Source organism: Pinus tabuliformis, chromosome 8 (genome assembly GCF_031772625.1).
Source record: "Pinus tabuliformis cultivar Carrire ecotype Pingquan chromosome 8, CPIR1, whole genome shotgun sequence".
NCBI classification, from domain to species: domain Eukaryota; kingdom Viridiplantae; phylum Streptophyta; class Pinopsida; order Pinales; family Pinaceae; genus Pinus; species Pinus tabuliformis.
This window is the reverse complement of record NC_142294.1, coordinates 482,962,161-482,986,290: the sequence shown is the minus strand read 5'-3', so window position 1 is coordinate 482,986,290 and position 24,130 is coordinate 482,962,161. Positions and strand designations below refer to the sequence as shown.

General features: G+C 40.1%; 1 protein-coding gene across 1 annotated transcript in view; it reads right to left on the bottom strand.

Moving 5' to 3' along the window:
- LOC149236174 (uncharacterized) overlaps positions 1–18,620 on the bottom strand; it is a 43,716-nt gene extending 25,096 nt beyond the window's left edge. Inside the window, exon 1 of the mRNA XM_089368796.1 lies at positions 18,339–18,620. Within this exon, the coding sequence (XP_089224922.1) occupies positions 18,339–18,620 (282 nt within the window). The remainder of the gene's footprint in view (positions 1–18,338) is intronic.
- Positions 18,621–24,130: the final 5,510 nt, after the last annotated feature.

The window sequence follows — 24,130 nt, the reverse complement described above, 5'->3', positions numbered from 1 at the left end:
GCCTTGGCGCTCATGTTTCGTGCCCCGTAATGAAAAGACATGTGTCTCAATAGAGAAAGGTCCTTGTCAGCCTTTTATAGCAGCCTCTCCAAATGCATGTTGACCCTCTCGAGATTGGCCTCTTGATCCTCATTGATTTCTTGCTCCAAAGATGTGAGCTCAACCCTTCTCCTTTGAGCAGCTTGGCGATGCTCACGAATGTTTTGCAGCTCCATGATCGCCTGCTGATCCTCTAGCTTCTTGCTTCTCTACTCCAGGTACTTCATGTTCCATTTGGCCCTCTCCACATTGAGTGACAAGTCTTGAATCTCCGTGTTATGTTCCTGAATAGTCATCCTAAGTCGGGCGCTCTCCACATCTGCATCATCATCGTGAATGAGGATGAAATCGGCCTCCTGTTTACCTGATGGCCCCTCGTCATGCATAGGCTTCTTGTCCTTGTCATGTATTGCTCTGAGGGAAGCATCAACAAGCAAATCCAACTTAACCTTCTCTTTTTGCCTGATTAGGGTTTCCTGGAGTATTTTCTTCAACTGCTTGATTTTGAATTTGGAGACCTGATTCCTTGTATACGAATGAGTAGCCATGCGCCTTTGAAATTTGTTGTCTCTTTTGACCCTCTTAAGAATATTTTTTTAATGGAAATTTACTTTTTCAAGCCAAAACTCCCTATTTTCATTGATTTCTCCTGCAATTAGGTCAAATGAAGACATCTGCTCCCTTTGTTGCTGAAGTTCCCTTTTGAGTCCTCTAGTCTTTGGACTCTTCCTTGTCACTTTCTCTTGATGCTCATCTGAATCATCTGTGTCAACTAATTATTTTCCCTTTACATCTTCTTTGCTAACATCAACCTTATGCTTATTCAAGAGTAGTTGATTTACCTTCAATTGCTTATTATCCTGCTCTAGGAATCAAACCATGAAATTGGCCTTAAAAAAATTGTCCCTAAGCTCTTTGATCTTAGCATCTTTCTCCATGATGACCTAATCTACTATCTTATGCTATTCATTAACATTCACGTTTACTATATCAGTGTAAATATGGAATTTTTCCTCATCTTGCAAAGGTGCCTTATGTTGTGATGGTGATCCCTGTTCTGCTAATGTAGGCTTGGACCCTTCCACAATGTTTGGAGAAAACAATGAGTTTTTAAACCCTGGCAGCAATTGGCTTGAGGATCTTTAGAAGTAGGTTTTGAGAATATTTGTTGCAACCACTATCACCCATAAACCACCGTCTCTTATCATAAAATTTGATGCAACAACAAGATAGCAAGCCTACCTAGCAAATCTACGCAAAGTATGAGAAATTTGGTGAAGTTTCCAAAAATTTTCGGGCTTGAGGCTATATGCGTTGTGCTAAGAACCCAGTGCACCACGCTCTCCATGTGCCTCGCGCCCGTTCATATTAACACTGGGCAATTTCTCCTAGTGCGTCGCGCTCTCCGTGTGGGCCGTGCTCCTCCACTTGTGTGTCGCACGTTTTCCGGAAGATGTTTGGAGGCCTTCCCGGTGTCCAAATTGGGCGTGTGATAGCTCGTTGGAAAGGTATTTGAGTCTACTTTCCAAATGAGCCATAATTTTTCAATTTTGAGTTCATTTTCCCTGTAAAAAATCAAATCTCCCAAGACTGGTCAAAATGTGCCAAATAAGGTTTCCTCAAGGCAGAGTGCTGTTGCAGTCAACTTTTGAATGCCTTCCTCAACCCCAAATTGAGATCATTATAGCTCATTGGAAATTTATTTGTGTCTAGTTATCATTTGACTCATCAAGAAAGTCATTTTTCCAACTGAGCTAGGAGAAAACTTGATTTTCCCAAGGTCACTTCAGAGGTGCATCAATTCTCCTAAGGCAATTATATTTTTAACATTTCTCTAAAAAAATGACACCTGTGTAAAAAGCGGAGGAGGTTTTTCTGCCTTCGCCTGTTTTGGAAAAAAACCTCTCTCATTTTTTCCAAATTCATCTTTCTTTTCTCAGAAACATCATTTGAGTGAAACCTACCCCGATGTGTAGAACAAGAGATTTGCCGAAATGGAGCGAAATGAAGGGGATAGGGAGCTTCTAAATTCTTGAGGGAATTTTGGGATGTAGGGAGGGATGTTAGGAAGTAGGGGAAAGTAGAATATATGAAATTGAGTGAGGGGAAGGGGTCCAAAAAGGCAAAACATAGGCCCAACCTAGAAAACTGCCATGTTGTAGCAAGGAACTAGGGTTTGTGCGAAAATGAGGAATTTGGGGAATCTCAGTGATGGGAAGTGTTTGATAAGGTATTTTAAGGATAGGGGAAGGTGTATGAACACGAGGATACAATTTTTGCCTATGATTTGACCGTCCAAGAGAAATTGCCTTCAAAACCTTAAGAGAGGGAAATGACTGTAGCTAGGCGCAATTGAAGCATGAACAAGGTGTAAAATGACCCATTAGAACCTGACATGATGATTAAAACCCTCTGAATGATGGTAGACTCAGCTGAATAATGACATAGACCAACATTTGGACGACCTTGGAAGGAGTGAAAGCAAACCCTAGACCTAATGCCTAGTGATCAAATTTTACTTGAAGACTCACTGAAATGACAAAATTTGACCTTGACACCTTACAACCACTTTGTAAGAGAATGTTTGATCACTGGAGGAAGGCTGGAAAGACTGACACTAACATTGGCTCCAATGGGGGATGGCATCTCCTTGGAAGTTCCAAGAACAACAGATCTCTGGAAGAGCTAGACAGTGCCTTCATCCATTGGGCTATGGAGTCATCATTTTGATAAACGACACGCAACTCTTGACTCATTTATTGACTGAAACTTGACTCGGACTGACTCAAATTTGTACTTACAATGACTGAAAAAAACCGACTCAATGTAAAAGCAAATGACTCATGACTGACTTAACTAAAACAAGAACTGACAAAACTTATTCAATGGCAGCAATCCATCAAGATTCAAGGGTTTCAAATCATGATGACAGCCACCTGCGTACTAATGCAATATGTACAATCATGTGTAATGTGTCTTCCAATGTAACCAATCAAGTAGATGCCTCCTTTATTGATTCTCTGGATCAGATCTTCTGGTCAACACGAGATACTGGTAACTGGGCCTCCAAAAACACAGTCGACCATGATCTCCTTCATCACTGAATACTGCAATAAACACCTTCAATGTTGACTGCAACAGATTTTCCATTGGATCCTGAAAAACATGAAAATTGACCTCCTACTGGAAAAATGAGATATCTTTCTCTCTTGCTTCAGATCTTTCTTCATAATGTACTTCAGTAACAGTATGTTCCTGGTCCTCAAAAACTTCTGAACAAGTGGATGAACAAATCTCCTTTTCAAAGAACATTTCAAAAGATGAGACATATGAGGAGGAATCTGAAAGGGAATCCTGAATGGTCTGATCTTCTGAAGTCTGAATATATGGTAGGTCATCTTCATACGATATGATAGCCAGATTCTCATTACATTCATCACATTCATCAATCATGAGAAAAGCAACTTCAGATGTTTCTTGAAACCTAACAATAACATTTCTATCATCTACCATAAATTCATCCAGAGGAACTTTTTCACTTGCTTGAGCAAAGATCCCATCTTGCTGTTCATGAGCTGACTGGATTACCTCTTCATGAAGACTATGTTCTGATGACATGAGAACATTTGGATCCATAACCCTACCTTCTTCATCCCAGATGATTTTAACAGTGGAATTCTCTTTCATGGGACTTAATACAAGGTTTTCTTGGTCATCACAATCTGTATCTGAATCTGAAATGGGTGACTTGAAATTATCACATTCTGGAATTAGAACTGGATTTCCTTGCATGTTGTCTTCTTCTATGGATAGATCTGAACCGACACTTTTTATTTCATCACTTTCAGCCATATGGAATTCTTCAACCTACTGATCTATTTCGTGTAATTCACGTTGACTGTCAAGATGCAAAATTCCTTCATTTTCCACTGTACAAAGATCTTGATTCTGCTGCCATGTTTCCTCAGCATCTTGATGGGACTCTTCTAGTTTCTCTTCATGTTGTTGAAATGGATTCTCGTAAAAGGCTTCCATGATCTCATCATCCATAAAATTATCATCCTCATAGTATTTTTCAAGGCTTTCAATGAAAGTAGAAGCATGTTTGCAACATTCATGAACTAGATTTAATGATGGATAAGATTCTTGATATCTTTCAATGAACAGGGCATGAAAATCCTTTAAACAGTAAATACAAGCAGGCAGAAAACTTTCATACCAAGATCGGGCTTCATCTTCCAGGGTAGCCATAAACATTTTCATCAAACAGTCTTCAGGAAAATTGATCTTCAATCTATGCACATGAATGTGAAATTTCACCAGATGAAGAGCAGCGTCATTACCTTCCACATTTATGAACACAGGCAAATTCTTTGACCAATCTACCTTGGGAATTTTATTTGGAAAACCTGGGATGTGATCTCGGCTCATGGGAGCGTATCTTCTTGCAATCCGATCCATCTTGAAAATGTCAAAGCTACTAATCTCTTTGCAGTGGAGTCACCATGAAGCACCGATTGCTGGATTCTTCAGTGAATGGAGTCGCTAGGTGAATGCTTTCAGCCTTTCCAATGTCTGATCGTCGTCCACCATCAACAATCAGATCAGAACTTGAGATATGAACTGGGGCAAGACAATCTACAAGTAAACTTCTTCCCCAGTATGGTCGCCACTATGTTAGCACCTAAATCTGCCCTAGGCTGAAGGAAGGCAAAAATTAGGGTAACCACAAACCATGCTCAGTCTGGTAGCTAGCCCTACCAAAACATGAGAGGGCTCTCTCCGAGTCACACTCAGTGAATAGATAATCAAAAACGGTCTGAGATGACTTATAATGAAATATTTACCTTAGGCTAGTAAGTGAGTAGGGATTCGGAAACAATTTCATGAATGACCGAGCTTCTGGGATGGTATGGGACCAACGGTCAGCAAAGAACAAAGAATTTAATACAAAGGCACAGATTATTCCGTGAGGCAAGGCAGGCGGAAAGTGTAGCAATTTTAGTTTGAGGTAACACGGAATGAAAATATTGTTGAAGAAAGTGAAAAGGGCATAGTTACATGAATCCTTTTCAACAGAAGAAGAACATTGAACATGAAATTTTCCCACAGGAAGAGCAATAAAATTGAATTCTACCTAATCTCACTCAGAAAATTTCACTGGAAATGAGCATGAATTGAATTATCAAACATAAAAAGAACATATGAAAACATAAGAGACACATTTGCTACACTCACAACCACAAGAATCTCATGGAACAGAGCTACTGCCTTTCATTAATTCTCTGTCAAAAATATACAGTGAAGAAACAGAGTTTCTTTCCCACAGTCTCCCAGAAGTTACAAGCCAACCAACCATTTGCAAATAGCTTACATACAATATATAGAATGTGTTAGGAAGAGATAGAACGCCCAAGGGTTGGGGAGTTACTCGAATCATTACAAAAATGGAGATGAAGAGCCAACCATCAGCTACAGGTGCAACGTTACAAACATGAAATTTGGCTTGGGTGACCCATCACCTTCTTTCACCACTTGGATAAAAGCCAATCTAGAGAAAAAATACTTTAAATTCCACCTTTGGTTCCAAAAAACCGAAGTGTAGATGAGCAGGCCCACTTGGAGAAGTCGCGAAACGGAAGCAAATTTGGCAATTTTTCCTCTGTGCATCGCGCTACTTTGGGGCCTATTTTGGGGCACTTTTAGGTGTACAAAATGTGTTCAAGTGGGATTGTTGGAAAGCCTGTCCTGTCTACTTTCTAACCCAACTATAATTTTTGAATTTGGTGCTCATTTTCCCCTCCAAATCTTCATTCTCCCAAGACTGCTTCCTGTGTGTCAAAAAAGTGGCAGAGAGGTCATTTTTTGGGTGTTTTTGACCTCTAGGAGACCCAGATCTTGCCCAAATTTCTTGTCCGAACACCAGTAGTCGTGATTTTCCATGCTGAATCCAAAAATGCAAACCATTCCTCATTTGGAGCTCTAGAATTTTAGCGCCGCGCCACCGAAAAACCCTATTTTTTGCCCAAAAATTTGTGATGTGACCAAAAATTCCCCAAATTTCATGTCTGAACACCAATAGTCGTGATTTTCCATGCTGAATCCAAAAATGCAAACCATTCCTCATTTGGAGCTCTATAATTTTAGCGCCGCGCCACCGAAAAACCCTGTTTTTTGCCCAAAAATTTGTGATGTGACCAAAAATTCCCCAAATTTCTTGAAATTTGGGCTGGAGGTTTTCTATGGGGTGTTATGATGTGACAAGGAAACCTCAGCCTAGATTTGAAGCCTATCTTTCTCTTTTGCCTCCTTTTCCTTTCTTGTTGCTTTCCTCAATTTCGCCTGTAAACTCTTTATTCGGGCCTTGGCGCTCATGTTTCGTGCCTTGTAATGAAAAGACATGTGTCTCAATAGAGAAAGGTCCTTGTTAGACTTGTCTAGCAGCCTCTCCAAATGCATGTTGACCCTCTCGAGATTGGCCTCCCGATCCTCATTGATTTCTTGCTCCAAAGATGTGAGCTCGACCCTTCTCCTTTGAGTAGCTTGGCGATGCTCACGAATGTTTTGCAGCTCCATGATCACCTGCTAATCCTCTAGCTTCTTGTTTCTCTGCTCTAGGTACTTCATGTTCCATTTGGCCCTCTCCACTTTGAGTGACAAGTCTTGAATCTCCATGTTATGCTCCTGAATAGTCATCCTAAGTCGGGTGCTCTCCACATCTGCATCATCATCCTGAAGGAGGATGAAATCGGCCTCCTGTTCACCTGATGGCCCCTCATCATGCATTGGCTTCTTGTCCTTGTCATGTATTTCTCTGAGGGAAGCATCAACAAGCAAATCCAACTTAACCTTCTCTTTTTGCCTGATTAGGGTTTCCTGGAGTATTTTCTTCAACTGCTTGATTTTGAATTTGGAGACCTGATTCCTTGTGTACCAATGAGTAGCCATGCGCCTTTGAAATTTGTTGTCTCTTTTGGCCCTCTTAAGAAGATTGTTTTAATGGAAATTTACTTTGTCAAGCCAAAACTCCCTATTTTCATTGATTTCTCCTGCAATTAGGTCAACTGAAGACATCTGCTCCCTTTGTTGCTGAAGTTCCCTTTTGAGTCCTCTAGTCTTTGGACTCTTCCTTGTCACTTGCTCTTGATGCTCATCTGAATCATCTGTGTCAACTAATTATTTTCCCTTTACATCTTCTTTGCTAACATCAACCTTATGCTTATTCAAGAGTAGTTGATTTACCTTCAATTGCTTATTATCCTGCTCTAGGAATCAAACCATGAAATTGGCCTTAGAAAAATTGTCCCTAAGCTCTTTGATCTTAGCATCTTTCTCCATGATGACCTAATCTACTATCTTATGCTATTCATTAACATTCAAGTTTATTATATCAGTGTAAATATGGAATTTCTCCTCATCTTGCAAAGGTGCCTTATGTTGTGATGGTGATCCCTGTTCTGCTGATGTAGGCTTGGACCCTTCCACAATGTTTGGAGAAAACAATGAGTTTTTAAACCCTGGCAACAATTGGCTTGAGGATCTTTAGAAGTAGGTTTTGAGAATTTTTGTTGCAACCACTATCACCCATAAACCACCGTCTCTTATCATAAAATTTGATGCAACAACAAGATAGCAAGCCTACCTAGAAAATCTACGCAAAGTATGAGAAATTTGGTGAAGTTTCCAGCAATTTTCGGGCTTGAGGCTATATGCGCCATGCTAAGAACCCAGTGCGCTGCGCTCTCCATGTGCGTCGTGCCCGTTCAAATTAACACTCGGCAATTTCTCCCAGTGCGCCGCACTCTCCATGTGCGCCACGCTCCTCCACCTGTGCGTCGCGCTTTTTCCGGAAGACTTTTGGAGGCCTTCCCGATGTCCAAATTGGGCATGTGATAGCTCGTTGGAAATATATTTGAGTCTAATTTCCAACCCAACTAGAATTTTTGAATTTGGAGTTAATTTTCCCTATCAAAAATCAAATCTCCCAAGACTGGTCAAAATGTGCCAAATGAGGCTGCCTCAAGGTAGAGTGCTGTTGCAGTCAAATTTTGAATGCCTTCCTCAACCCAAAATTGAGCTCATGATAGCTAATTGGAAATATATTTGTGTCTAATTATCATTTGACTCATCAAGCAAGTCATTTCGCCAACAGAGCTAGGAGAAAACTTGATTTTCCCAAGGTCACTTCAGAGGTGCATCAATTCTCCCGAGGCAATTGTATTTTTGACATTTCTCTAAAACCATGACACTTGTGTAAACAATTAAGGAGGTTTTTATTCCTTGGCCTGTTTGGGATAAAAACCTCTCTCAGTTTTTCCAAATTCATCTTTCCTTTCTCAGAAACATCATTTGAGTCAAACCTACCCCGATGTGTGGAACAAGAGATTTGCCGAAATGGAGCGAAATGAAGGGGATAGGGAGCTTCTACATTCTTGAGGGAATTTTTGGAAGTAGGGAGGGATGTTAGGAAGTAGGGGAAAGTGGAATATCTGAAATTTAGTGAGGGGAAGGGGTCCAAATAGGCAAAACACAGGCCCAACCTAGAAAACTGCCATGTTGTAGCAAGGAACTAGGGTTTGTGCGAAAATGAGGAATTTGGGGAATCTCAGTGATGGGAAGTGTTTGATAAGGTATTTTAAGGATAGGGGAAGGTGTATGAACATCAGGATACAAGTTTTGCCTATGATTTGACCGTCTAAGAGAAATTTCATTCAAAACCCTAGGAGAGGGAAATGACCGTAGCTAGGCGCAACTGAAGCATGAACAAGGTGTAAAATGACCCATTGGAATCTGACATGATGATTACAACCCTCTGAATGATGATAGACTCAGCTGAATATTGACATAGACCGACATTTGGACGACTTTGGAAGGAGTGAAAGCAAACCCTAGACCTAATGCCTAGTGATCAAATTTTACTTGAAGACTCACTGAAGTGACAAAATTTGACCTTGACACCTTAAAACCACTTTGTAAGAGAATGTTTGATCACTGGAGGAAGGGTGGAAAGACTGACACTAACAATCTTATTGAAAAACAAACATGGACATAAAAATTCCAAGTGTTGGCTACAAAGGCTATGAAACTATCCAAGAAAATGATTGTTATAAATGCAATATTTTTTCTCCAAGAACCAAAGTACTGCTAGGGTACAAAGTACCCTAAAGCCTAAGAATTTTTTCTACACATATTATTGCAACACAGTTCTGGCTCTCCCTAATTCATTTGGACTATCCATATCTACAGGGATGCTAACGATGAAAAAGTAATCAAAGAACAATGCAAGTTTTAACAGTGAAACTGTAAACCTAAATTTACAAAAAACTAAAATCTCATTGTAAATCACCCATTAACAAAATAATCTCAGCAAAAATGGACAATCCATAAGGATAAAGAAAAATATTGCTAAAATGATTAATTTTATGTTTATTAAACACACTGATTGTTTTAACATACATATTTTAAAGCTATCAGAGGACTACTAACAACACAAGTTTTAATCACCCTAAGGATTTTGGCAATGCATACTATTGTAGCAGCAAAAGACTTATTTTAACACTTACTCAACAAAAATATTTCCCCAAAAGCAATATTTTGGAATACATCAAAGAGTTTCTAGCAACAAAAGTTTCTAAAACCCTAAGGACTTTGGCCAAAGATGTTATTGCAACAAGCATCTAATTGTTATAAGCTATCAAGTAACTTCATCCTATTATTATATTTAACTTTTATAATCTCATTATTAAATTAAAGTAAAATAACAATAGAGGTAAATGTCAAATATAACTAATGATAAATTCAAACACTAACTTTAATTTTAACATGAAAAGTCAAGGTCGGAACTACATTCCAAAATGATTGTTAGTGCATTTTTCATACCTATAAGAGGTGTTTTTCAACTTTTCAACATAACATTTATCAACATTTAAGCATGTTTTCAAAACAGGACCTTGTACTAACATTGAAAATTAGAAGGGGAATAAGGTGCCAACTAATTGAAACATATATGTTGCCTATTATTTATAACTAATTTAAAACATCAAATGATAACAATGAATACAACCACTCACCAAAGAAAAACAAACTTCATATTCACGGGCTTGGTTAAATAACTTAAAATCAGATTAATGAGCCAAACTTCAAGATGGCTATGTACTTGGTTGATTACAGTATGATGATTTTTGGACTCTGGAGGACAATTAAGGCTACAATGCTTATGTATTTTCTACCATAACTTTCCTGTATGCATATATGAGAACTTATATCTCAATGAGTTTTTCCTACTTGCACCCTTACATGCAGCAATACAAATGATCAAATTTTGCATATTGTTTTCATTGATTGTCCATGAACTTTGTTTATTGCAATTTTAACATTTTATGTATCTTTTGTGATTTTGGGAATTTGGATGTTGGTTCTAACTACTTTTATTGAAAGAAAAGGATATACTAATATGCAAAGAATTAGATTTATGAAGATGAATATGACATACTATGCATGATTATGCTTTGTATACTTTTAATGGACTACAAATACAAGAAGTTTATCCATTATCACAAATTAGAAGGAATTCCAGCAAGTCATGAGATGAAACATTTTCACTGTGTGCTACAAAATAAACTTTCAGATAGAGTGATGGTCAGGCAAGGTGTGTGCAAGAATTACTAATGAGTTTCATAAAAAATTTGTAAAGCAAAATGTGCGAGAAGATAATGATCATATTATGATCAAGTGCATAGGTCGATTGTACAGTCAAATCCAGAAGACAAGTATAATATTTTTCTCAAGTACAACAAACTATATAGGGAAACCCAAAGGGAACTTGAGCCCTGCAAGACATAAACGTTGGGGATCACACGAAGGCGGTGGTCATCAAGGCCAAGAGAACCTAAGCAAAGAAGACCACCCAAATTGGTTAAGTAAGACATCAGTGACATGAAAGGTGACGCCTAAGCTCCAAAGATTGGAAACCCCAACGAATCAACAAGAAAACATAATGAAATGAAAGAGAAGAAAATTCCTAAGTATAATCATAATAAAAAGACTTGTCACAAAGAAGAGAATTGTTATATTATGTATTCAGAGAAATGAACAACAAGGGCACTCCATGTTCAAGTCATAAAAGGGCCAATGAAAGAAAAATTAAACACCAATGAGGGGGAACTTACTGCAAAGAATATGTCAATTTATCAACAATCAGAGCCTCATGAGAAAACAATTGAGTGTACAATCTAAAGAGCGACAATTAGAGTGGAAAATATCAGTGAAAAAAACCACCATTGCAACAATAGTTGACCTTGGAAGTCAAAAGAACAACACCACATGTAATACTCATCAAAGGATCAATCAAAGCACAAGTAGAACTGTCCAGTTTGGTGAAAAAGGCCTGTTCGGTATGGAACCAACCTTCTCCGGTTTTGTACCACTAGTTAGACTGGTTTAGGCATCAAAAAGTTCAAAGAGCAAGACAAATATGATTCCACAGCAGAAAGAGAAACATAAACAAAGCATAAGTGTGACAATTGAAAACAATGTGGTGTTTAGTCAGTCTAAACTAGTGGGGGAGCCTGTATGCCCATCAATCACTACCAAGTCATCACTACAAAACCTAATATGTTATCTAATGAGAAATTTGGAATTAGAGGATATTGATGGATTAACGAAGGATCTATCCTAACATCCAAGGTTGAAAAACTCCTAGAAGAGGGGAAAATATAGAGATTGACTACACAAAATATCAAATGAGATTGAAAACAACAAGATATGACTACTATGTTTATTTGTTCAAGGATCCAGTAGGACTCCCCCCAATTTGAGCGACAACATATGAAATTGACTATACTAGAACGTTATTCTATGAAAGATAGGACTATGTAGAAAGGATTCACATTATTTTTGTAGTCCAACTAAATGCACAAATATACTTTTACCCTTATATTATTTGAATAACACAAATTTAGTAAAATAAAAAAAGTTATTTCAATATTACACACCAATATATTCTAAAAATGGTTATAGTTTTATTTAGATAGTAATATTTTAGAAACCAATGATTTTATATGAATAAAATTAGTGATGAATGAGTTGATGAAATACCTCTCACGAAAACCTGGATATTATCTGTAAATCACTTTGTACTATTTTCAATAAACACAACCACCCAACACAAAAGTGAAATGAGATTACGTTAATGTCCATTGATGACCAAAGTAGGTCAGTAGGTCTCAAACACATGCAAGTAATAATAAACCCCAAGGTCATTGTCGCCTTTCCAAGGAAAAAAAGCTTAAAGGTGATTTTCTTCCTTTCAAGGAAAAAGAAGGTCATCCTCTCCTTAAAAGAGAAAAAGGAAATGACAGTAACAAATAAAAGTGGGGTTAACCCAAGAGTGGGTAAGCACTCAACAATGGAATGAAGTACATCCCTAAAGAGAAATGCAAAGATGATACCACAACATAAATAATAATTCAACCAAAGCACAAGTGGAAAGTTGCAAAGAAAGTCATGTTCAGTCAATTTGAACTAGTGGTGTATCTTGTATGTCGATCAATCACTGCCAAGCCATCAATACAAAGCCTGATGTATTATCTAGAGGGTGGCTTGGAATGAGGATCTAGTTGGGGCAAGAGAGTCAACCAAGAGTTATGCACATAAGTTCTCCTAACATGAACTACACTAGAACATTACTCTGTGAAACACGAGACTATGGGAATGAATTTCCATTATTGTTGTAGTCCAATTGAATGCACAAATATGAATTAACATTTGACTTGAATAACAAAAAATTAGTAAAATTTAAAAAAATATCCATATCGGAACCCCATACTAATGCATACTAACAATGGTTATCATTTAGTCAGATAGAAAGATCTTGATAAGCAACGAATTTATATGAATGCTTGAATGCTAACGTTATGGTGAGTAAATGGATGAAATGCCTCTCACCACAACCTGAACAAAATTACAAAAAAATAAATATGTTGCAATGATTGTCAAACCCATGAACCCTAAATGAAGCACAAACCTACCGATGGAGGAGAAATAGGGAAAAAGATAATTTTCCTACTGGAAGTAGGTCGAAGAACTAACCTCAGACAAGAAGAATACCATCATTCAACTTTGTCACTCCTCTGCTTTCACGCATATGATAAAAACCCAAAGAATGTAGAGTCTAAACCAACCAAAGAAACTGAAAAAATTCCCTTGCTCTACCCAACTATATGTTAAAGCGTGTACTAAGTTGGTGGGTGAAATCAATCAATCTCTCTCATAATCTGTTAGTAAAATGTATACAATATTGAGTCTATCACCATACGAGGAGAGGGATTTAAAGTTGATGTCATACGTGATATTCGATTCAATAAGAGGATCTTCAAGAAATTTTCTAGATCTTGTTGGCACTTTCAAGCATCCCCAAGTACTCTATGTTTCCCCACATTATAGCTGTCTCTCGAGTTCAGGAAGGCAAACTTTCTAAACCAATAATGGGCAATCGAGTTCAAACTATAAATACGAGTGAATAAAATTTTAAATGTAAGGAAATCCCTAAAATTCGGGGCAAATTCAAACACAACCTTGATCTCGAGGAATGGTGGAATGTGAAATAGCCCCTAACCAATGCCATTCCTAGAAATCATGGGCGATTGGAAACAAATCTCCCACCTAAAAGGAGGCGAATCAGGGCTTGGAATGAAATTTGTACAGGCAAAAAAACATTTTATCAGCTTATTTTTCATAATAGTCATTAAAATATCATATTTGTTTATTTTTTAAATAATTTTTGTGCTAACTATAGAAAAGGGGTGTAATATAAAAAAAATCACCTCCAAAATATAAAACCCCTTAAATTTCGCCCATGGGTTAAGATTCACCCTTAAAATTTTCTATGGCTCGTTAAGTGTGGACAAACACATCGTCTTGCTCGACCCCGCCTAAGCCTACCAAGTGAATATAACCCCACCACCACAGGCTGAGAGTAACTAGTAGGTTGTAGATTCCCTAGAGCACCCACCTTAGACACCGAACAATCAAGGGCCATAGCCACCTAGTTGAAAAAGAAAGAATTGAAAGGGATGTTCCTAACCCAATGTTCCAATAATTCCAACGACCATACTTAAGGCTTTAAAGTGATAAGCTCGGCTCCAACCCACACCTCTTAGACAGAAAAAGCACAATACTGTACTCTAGAAATAACACTAGAGCTTAGCCCTCGATATCTTTTACACCATGTACATACTACCAAATTAAGCAACCTTCGGGGAAAAATGGGTCGCACAATGAGACAAGATCAAATAATCCACCCAGGATGGAAATATGGGTGACAGATTACCTGAGAGCATCTTGTGAAGTCCACTTTGACCTCCCAAATGTTGCACAGTCTTGCAACTCGAAAAAATCTTACAAGGGGTTGGCACCACTATACAACGAATTTCCAACTGCACCAAGACCCCATAAGACACTCAAACCCACGTCCTAGATTACAATTTGGGCGTCAATAAACATTTACTCTTTGTCATTTTTCAAGCCTTTGGATTAGGGCTTCGAAGAGTCCACTCATAGAATAGGAACCAACACCTCTGTTGTCTGCACCAAATTCCATTGCCCAATTGTTACAAATGATTGTCCAAGCCAAAATAATCACAAATATTTATAGTCTCGAGAACATTTGTTGGGATGCCTCCCAACGCTCTCTCTTCAGCATGTTTAAGCATTAATATTGTCTCATGGGGGATGATCATTCCCACATACTTCAATACACTCCTCATTTAACACCCCTAGCTGGGACTTGGTGTCTTTAATTTGCTTTCTTCTTTTTGGTTATTTTGTAGTTTGCTTTGTTTGAATTTTCCTCACTCTTATCATTCCTTATTAATTTTTTGTTCTATTATTCTTGCTCGCTTTATTATAAAGAATCAGTGTTTTTATTTGACTTTCCTCTTCTTTTTCAATGATAATGTTATGTCTATGTTCAGAATCCCAAATTCCTACTGCAACAACTGATAATATTTCTCCTACATGTTAATTTACATGAACAAGTTATTTGCAGTTTCCTACGACAAAAATTGAAATAGATGCACTGCAACCTACACCATTTAAAATAATATGTAGAAAGAAGAAACTAAACAATAGAGATATACAACACAAAATAAAATGTTGTTTTTGGACAAACGTCCCCAGAAAAACCCAATCTGGGAAAATTGGTGTAGCAAATGTGGGGTTTTTATGATTAAGTAGAAGTTATTTTTGAATACAACCTCTGGATGCCTTACTAGAAATCTAGTACATAAAATATCAATCAGCAGAAGAAATTAGTGAGACTACCTCACTCTACACTACAAGTTCTGTCTGATCCGATAACTGAACCAACTAGTCCTCGACTACTTCTGCACTTCCCCTACATAGTCACTGCGTGGGCCTGAGTCATAACCTCTAAGGCCCCACGTCACCTCTCTACTAGATTGATTCTCTCTCAAGAGATGACTCCAACCCTCCTGGCTTAGAACATCAAACCCCTAGCAAATCTCAGACTTTTGCGTGAAGGCTTTGCACTACTCTGCATGAGCCCTTCCTGGCCCTGCATCACCCTCTCTAGCATTGTGCTGCCTCCTATACATGCCTCTATGCCTCTACGTTAAGTATTCTGGCTCTGAAGAAGATACTCCAACCAAAATTCTCTTTGCCCCTCTATGCATGATCACTATGAAATCATTGCGCTGCTCTAGCTTCAACAATTCAATTTGACTAATAAGCTCTCTATGTATCTTCCAAATGACCCTCAAGCCTCCTTAAGTAATCTTCTCATTGACATTCAATAACCCAGATTAGAAGCTAATAAATGGCTAAGAGCGTTTTTGTTTGATCCTCATCTTTTAGAAGTTACACCTACAACTTAGATTAATACCCATTAATTATTTTAATTTCCTAAGTTTAGACTGAGTCCCATTAAAAATAATTAATTATTTTAATAAAACTATCTCCGGGTGGAATTTCCCAAAACACTTTCTGGGATCTTTGGAATACATGTGCCCAATCCTCCCTGCAAAATTTTAGACTTATAGCATATTCGATGCTACCAAAAATCAACAGAGGTCATGGTGTGTTGTTGTTGAGGTCATGCACTGATGACTGGACCCTAGCTAGAATGACAATTGCATGGTCATATGATTATGTTTTATATTTTGATATGCTGTCATGATTATGTTATACATGTATCGCTCTAATTTGTTGATCTTGCATACAATGTATCCTCCTCGAGCTATACTAAGGTACATTGGTTTATTATGATTTGGTTTAGCCGACATGATACACCTTGCAGGAAGAAACATCAAATGGCTAGCAAGATGGTTGATTACAATGACTCTCCCTATGAATCCGAAGAGAAGTATGGTGTTGGGAAATCTTCTCATTTGGCAGTTACACTTAGAAGCTTAAAGGAATAAATAAGGAGTTGTAAGGCAGATAATGATAGAATCATGCAGACACAGGAGAAACAAGAAAAGGTAAATGAAGTAATACTTCAGAGTTTGCCGAATTTGCAGCGACAGGGGCTACGTTGGATCATCTATGAGAAGGAGGAACTAATGGGTCATATGGTAGTCGATTGCATGGTGGTCACATATCAAATAGAGATGACACAATTAGAGACGACAGATTTTTGGACACTTTGGATAGGAGAGGGCATAGGCACAGGTATTATTCTAGTTCTGATTTAGATAGGCATCATGATCGTCATTGTCATCATCCTTACAAGAGGAGTGATAGGGGATATTTTCTGGATGAATTTAAGAAAGCAAAGCCACCAAAATTTGATGGAGAGATGAAGAAACCATAGGATGCAGAGGCATGGTTTCTTGGCATGAGGAAATTATTCAGGTTGCATGACTATTCAAAGAACATGAAAGTTAGAGTGGCTACATTCAGTCTCAAAGGTAAAGCAAACATTTGGTGGGAAGATGTGAAGAATTTTAGATGTATTCATGAGGAATATTTGACTTGGAGTGAGTTTGAGCGGCTATTCAAGAAGAAGTATTTGTTAGAAAGATACTTTGATGACAGGGAAAAGAAATTTTATGAGCTAAAGATGGGATCTATGATGGATGATGAGTACACTAGCAGGTTCTTGGAGTGTTGGCTTATATGGGCCTTACCCACGTTCGGAAGAAGTATTTAGCTAAACAAATCCCACAGCTACCGGCCCTTTCAGCAATAGCCCACGAAGTGCGGACTGAGGTCTCACCCGAGGTAGTAGGGGAGGGTGTTGGAACCAGGTTTCCGTACCTTGGGATGTCTAGATGTGGTTTGGAGGGGTCGCACCTCCTTCTACAGCTTCGCATTGCGCAGATATGAACCTAAGGTAATCTTTACTACTTATTATTACGCTGATTATGAACTCAATCTACTTATTATGGTCTTTAAGAAAACATTTATCAGAGTTAACCAGTTCGCGTATTAGAATAGACACTGATTCAGATATTCATAACAAAACCATATGCGCATAGATCAAACAGTTACAGTAACCACAAGCCAGATTCACGATAATTCAGATTTAACACAGAATTTCAGAAACACTTATCTTTATTTACTTTCTTCACCAATACATCCCAATCCACCCTACACACTCAGCTGCAGGGGTCCACGCACACAGCGGCAGACTCTTTCAGGCCTCTGCACACATAGCTGCAGAGCCTTTGTCTACTACCCCAAACCCACGAGTCGGACTTATAGACACTTTTTTTACTTTCCTTCAGAAACCCATTACACCTTTTATCCAAGATTACATACCAAAAAATGTCTTTCCCCTATAGAGCCATGCTCTATTTATACCTTTCTATGGTTTGCAGACTGACTTACTTCCTATTAATTTATGTTATTTTTCAGGCAAACAACTCTTTGACTCAACCTTTTAAACTTCACGCTCCACATAGTTCGGAGTTTTACAATATTTCTATCCTAATTTCTAGGCTAATAGACCCAAAAATATTATGTAGGACCTCCGCTACCTAATAGTCCCCCAACACAATCATCGTGGCTCGTCCCGAGTCACTTTTCGGTGCAGCGAAACGTGCTGTTGTGGCTTCATGGTTCACTTCCCTTTGAGTGACGTTCGTCGTCCGACTGCTTCCTTGGTGTCTCCTACAACGCGTCTTCCAGCTCCTACTTCCATGTTTTGACCACTTCCTATGACTGATGATGCTCATTCTGCTCTGCTCGGTTAACATAGACCACCCCCTCCTAGGATTTTAGCTCAAGCGTGGGAGCCGCATATTGGATCGTCTTATACCACTGCAGCTACTTCCAACCTTTGTATCTGCTCGTCGCCCTTTCTGCTGCAGCTTGTGTTGCAATTTTGCAAGACCATTGCTACTGTTCATGAGATTTGACTTCTTAATGTCTTTCAAAAATTTCTTAGTAACTTTGTTTCCACCTGTGGTCTCCGTTTTTCCATTCTCCTTCTGAATTATTGTAGTTTGCTGACCAAACCGCGACATCCGGACCACTATTGCTTCATGTATGCCTTCTCCTCGTAGATCCCTTACGGTTGAGGCTGTAGGCTGTAGAATGCCTGCGATGGTCACCACCATGCTCTTTAGATAGTTCGGCTGCTTTATCGGCCATTTCACCACCCTCAGGCTTACTCCTTGTGCAGAGATAATAAACAGCTCCGTAGCAATCCTTAGCATATGTTTTTTGGAAGTGTAGTTCGCCTGGTGGATGCCCCTCGGTAATTTAAAAGCACTTCGAAGTTCAAATCCCCTGATTCTCACCTATTCTAGCATCCCTATGGCTATTCTATGGCAGCTCATGCCATACCTGGCTCGTACTTCTTCTCTTAATTTCCCACCGCTTGCTCTCATTTTCCATAATGCAGACATATTTTCATGAATAGTGACCTGAATGATCACTTCTGCTTGGAGTAATACAACAGCGTACTTCTGACCATGCACCCGCGATCTTGATGATGAGCCCAATCGACGCGTAACTTGGCATTCATGCCTTGTTCCCTTAGACTGCTTTACCAACTCGTGCTCTCTCTCAGCTGGTTGGAGCAGTGAGATTGTCCCTTGAACGGTTAGTCAGGTAGCCACCCCACCTATATAGAGCTTTAGGCGACTGCCATTCACTTGGCCTGGGAAGGGGTCTCCATTGAGTTTAGCCAACAGAACCGCACCCCCTTCGGTAACTTCTTTGACGACATAGGGTCCCGACCAATGCATTTAGAGATTGCCAGGGAATTTCTCGAATTTACTGTTGTATAGCAATACTAGATCATTCTCCTTGAAAGTGCACACCCTGATGTGTTGATCATGCAACGATTTTTCGCACTGTTTCTATACTTGCTGATGGAATCCAGCCAAGAACCGTTCCTCTTCCAATTCTTCAAGCTGTGTGAGCCTTTCCTCCAAAGCCCCATGGTCTACCATACCGGTGATTGCCGCTATCCGCAGACTAGGCACAATATATTCCATAGTCATAATGGCCTCTTGGCTTTAGACTAACCGAAACGGTGTCTGGCCTGTCAACTTCTTGCATGTAGTGCGGTATGCCCAAAGCATAGCAGGGATGCGTAAGTCCCAGTCATTTTGTCGCACATTACATACCTTGGTCAACGTGGTTTCCAAGATTTTGTTGAATGCCTCTACGGTCCCATTCACTTGTGAGTGTTATGGTGCACTCCACTGGTGATATATGTAGAATTCTTTAGTGAAGATGTTGATGGCTTCATTTAGAAAATGTGTGTTGCGATCACTGATGAGAATTTTGGGACATCCAGACCTTGTCGGTACATTATCGAACAAAAACTTCACAGCTGTTGCAGCCATGCAATCTTTAACCGACTGTGCCTCAGCCCATTGAGTCAAGTAGTCTGTCGCAGTAATGATATAGTGGGTGCTTGTTTTCCCTCGCGGCTCAATAAGTCCTACGAAGTAGATTGCCCACTTTTCGAAGGGCTGCAGTGTCATCTATGGCTAGAGCGGCATTTCATCTCTCCGTGATGGTTTCCTCATCCGCTGACATACATCACAGGCTCGACAGTGTGCTTTCGAATCCTGATGTAGAGTAGGCCACCATAATCTTGCACGAAGGATTTTCTGGGCTGTGGCGCAACCCACGTAATGTCTGCTAGTGGCCAAAATCTTTCCTTGCTCGAATTGCGGGACATATCGGCGCAATATCTCATCGTTGAACATTTTGTAGAGGTGGCTGGCAATCACGGTGAAGTCTACTACACATATCACCAATTCCTTCTTCTGCTGAACAGAGTATCCTTGCGGCGCAGTGCCTGTAGTTAATAAATAGATTATATCTTCAAAGTGACCATCCGCGACACACACCGCATATAGCTGAGAATCCAAAATTCTATCCTCTAGATTTGTGGGTTCTTCGCCGGTCTTGATTTGGGATAGGTGATTTGGGCTTGCATTTAAACGTCCCGGTTTGACGTCGACCTCAAAGTCATACTCTTGGAATAATAACAACCATCTACAAATACACCCCCCCAACATAGTCTTATTCACTAGGTATTTCAACGCTGAGTGATCGGTAAACATCTTAAAGTAACCTCCAAGCAGGTAGTGGTGGTATCCTGAGAATCCATCCGTGAAGAAGTAGGCTTCCTACCCCCCCACATTTTCTAGCACCTCATTTGTGAACAGTGTTGGAAACGGATCGTTGACACAGGCGTCATTGAGATTCTTGAGATCCACACAGATGCGAATCTTACCCTTCTATTTCTTCTCCTGCATAACCATCAGACTTACCTAGTCAGACTCCTCGACTAGTTCAATGATTCCTGATGCCAACATCTTGTCCAGTTCCTCGCAGACCTTTTCTTTATATTTTGGATTCAATCGGTAGGGCCACTGCTTCACCGGTTTCGTGCCTTGTTTCAATGATATCTTCATCATTCCCAAGTCTCCTAGAATCCCTTTTAGCTCTATATCTTTGTTGGGAACAAATCCTGATATTCCCGTAGCAACTCGATGACCTTCTCCACTATGGCGTCGTCCCAGTAGTCCCCAAGCATTGCATACTTCGGTTCTTCTTTAGTTCCAATATTCACTTGTTTCGTTTTCAATGGTGCCATGATATCTGGGTCTTCGATTTTGGGTCCGTGCACCTCCTGGCTCCCCTCTAATTTTGGAATATTGATGTTTTGTGGATCATCCTCATCATCTTCCGTCTAGACATTATAGCATTCGAGGGCCTGGCTTAGTTGCTGCAGCCAATCAGGCTGCATGGTTTTCTCTGGTTCTAGCAGTGTTTTGAATATGGCGGCCTTTACCAGCTGTAGTGATTCATCCACGGGATCCCATTGATCTTCAAACAAGAAGGTTGACAAAATTCTGTGCACAGGATATCCCACTCACCTGTGTTGTGTCGAGTTTTGCTTCTGTATACCAGTTTCTGGGAAAGACGTCTAAGGTGTGAAAAAATAAGTGCACCCATTATGTTTGAGGTTCCTCTCCGTAGGCTTTGATCCATTTGGTAAGGTGCATGCGCGGATCATCACATCCAACGTATTTCTTCATTATGTGTAGCTTTGGCTTCCCAAATCTGATCTTCATCATGCACCTGTAGGCACGCCAATCTTCAAATGTTCCTTCATGTGTACCCCACCATCGCGCAGGCATCGCGCGTAGCGCCCATCTCATCGCATCAAACCGTTGGTGCTCTGGTACCGCGATTTCAAATTTGGCTAGGAATTCATCTATTATGGTCAATCCATCATACTTCGGCAATTCACTATCCTGAGCCCTTACACATTACAACGATTTAGTCAGCATATTACAGTGTAGTGTGGTTACTCCTTTGTTGCGCCATCGCTCGCCTTCCTCATCTAAATCTGAAGTGCATGATTCTCCATTACCCTGTAATATTCTTCTATCCTTCGTTGTCCTGGCCCCTCCTCGCTCTTGGGCAGACATTCTGTAGCTACAAGCTATGTCATTGTCGTGCCTTCTGTCACGCACAGGTTCAATGTAGCGCGATCCTTCAACCAGATCTAGTGGAATGACTATGCGAAGCGACTTTGTTTCAAATATCATTGTCCGCTTCTTTAGATTAATCACCCCATTCATGTCGGTGGCCCACTCTATTCCTAGTAGCACATGATAGGGTACACTTTCATCCATAAGCTCAATAATTTCAAAGTCCATTTGGGTACTTGCACTGTCAAGGTCTATCGTAACCCCTTGCAGCCTTCCCATGGGCAACAACTTCTGTTGATTTGCCATCCGTAATTGGATAGGGGACCATTGTAGTGCAAGCTTACCCATGTGCTCTCAAGTTTGTTTCAACAGTACGTTGGCATCTGATCCCAGATACAAAATGACCTGATCCATCTCATACTCATCGATCTGTGCCATTAACCGCAATTCCCTTCCGTTCCGTGATGCATGTCTTCCCAGCTTCCGAACGACATGAGGTCCACTTCATCCTGTGCATCTATCTACCAATTGTTGCAAGCTTTTAACCGCCTTATTGTCTTGAAGCAACCGTAGACATGTCTCTAAAAAGGTAGTTATCATAGAGGGGTCCTTGTCCGATTGAGGCTGATCCCAACTACCTGAGGTAAAGACCTTCACGAAGTTCTCTTGAGCTTCCAGATTCCCTCCATCTGCTCCCGTGTCCGTACCACTTCTCAGCACCATGTTGACCTTGGGATCTTCCTCGCGGGGTTCGGACCTCATCATCTATACATTCTGGGTCATTGTTGGTTGCACTGCCCTTTTCTGATGAATCTGTGCTATCAGTGTAGGGAAATCTATCATCTCATGATCGAATTTCTCACAATAATTGCACGAAATTCTAGTTGGGTTGGGACACTCCCGTGCGTAATGTCCTAGTCCTCCAGAGTTGTATCAGATTATCTGCCCGCAACCCCTTCCAGGCCCCATTCCGCCCCGTCCTCGTCCATGGCCCTGGAACCCACCATGCGTGATCACCACGGCTAGATCCTGACCTCGTGCCTCAGTCTGCATCCTATAAGTAGGTGACTGGTCTGTTAACAATTGGTAGCTACGACAATCTTTTTCCTTGTGACCCACCAACCTACAAAAGTTGCAAAATAGCTGCTGGGGGGTCTGGTTATATTTTGGTAATAGATGATAGTTATCAGTGTTGTGCTTTCCTCCCACTTGACAGATTGTGCACCAGAGTGGGGTTGTAGTGCTCGGTCCTGTCTGTGCCTCTAGTTGCAATAGCATTGGTCCCCCCCATCACCACCAAATTCACTAAGACCAGGCAGTGGTCCTTATCATGTCCCTGTCTTTTGCACTTGATACACCATACTTCCTCCCGAGCTTTGGCTTGCGATATATATTCTTGTTTTAGCTTCTTCATTTCGACACACAAATCCTAGATCTGCGATTGAATTTGCTGCACTCCCAACCCGGGATCTTGCAGCAGAGTTTCGTGTAACCTCATGGCTGCCTCTAATGCTTCAGCATGGATTGAGATCTTCTGTTGTGATAGAGCTGCCCTTAGGTGTGGTGTTAAGGATGCCATAAACCAAACGCAGTGCTGCGCGTCTATCAATGTCATGTTAGCCTCACGAATAGTGCTTTTCAGCCTTTGTTCCAAATCCCATAGGGTTTCTCCAGGCATCATCGCGATCTCTTTGAACCCTATAATCAATTGTGTTTATAACTTCGGCCAGCTAAACTCCTTCTTCAATTCAGTCTAAATGTCTGTTATTCCTGCTGTTGGGTGTGTGCTTGAGTACTTTATGTACCATAACGACACTTTGTCCTGCAGCACGCTGACTAAGGTAGCCTTTCTAATATGATCATCCGTAATTTGCTACGCATTCCATACTGATGTTAGCACAAACCAAAATTGTTTGGAGTCTTTGCCTCCTACTCCTTTGAATATCGGCAACTGAATCGTGCTGGCCATAGTTACCCTTGATCTACTCCCATTCCTTTCTATCGATTTCCCGTGTTTCACACTAGACACCCCTTAGGTAGATCCTAGTCCCAGCAACAGAACCATTTGTTGGCTTATATGGGCCTGACCCAGGTTCAGAAGAAGTATTTAGCCAAGAAAATCCCATAGCTATTGGCCCTTTCAGAAATAGCCCGCGAAGCGC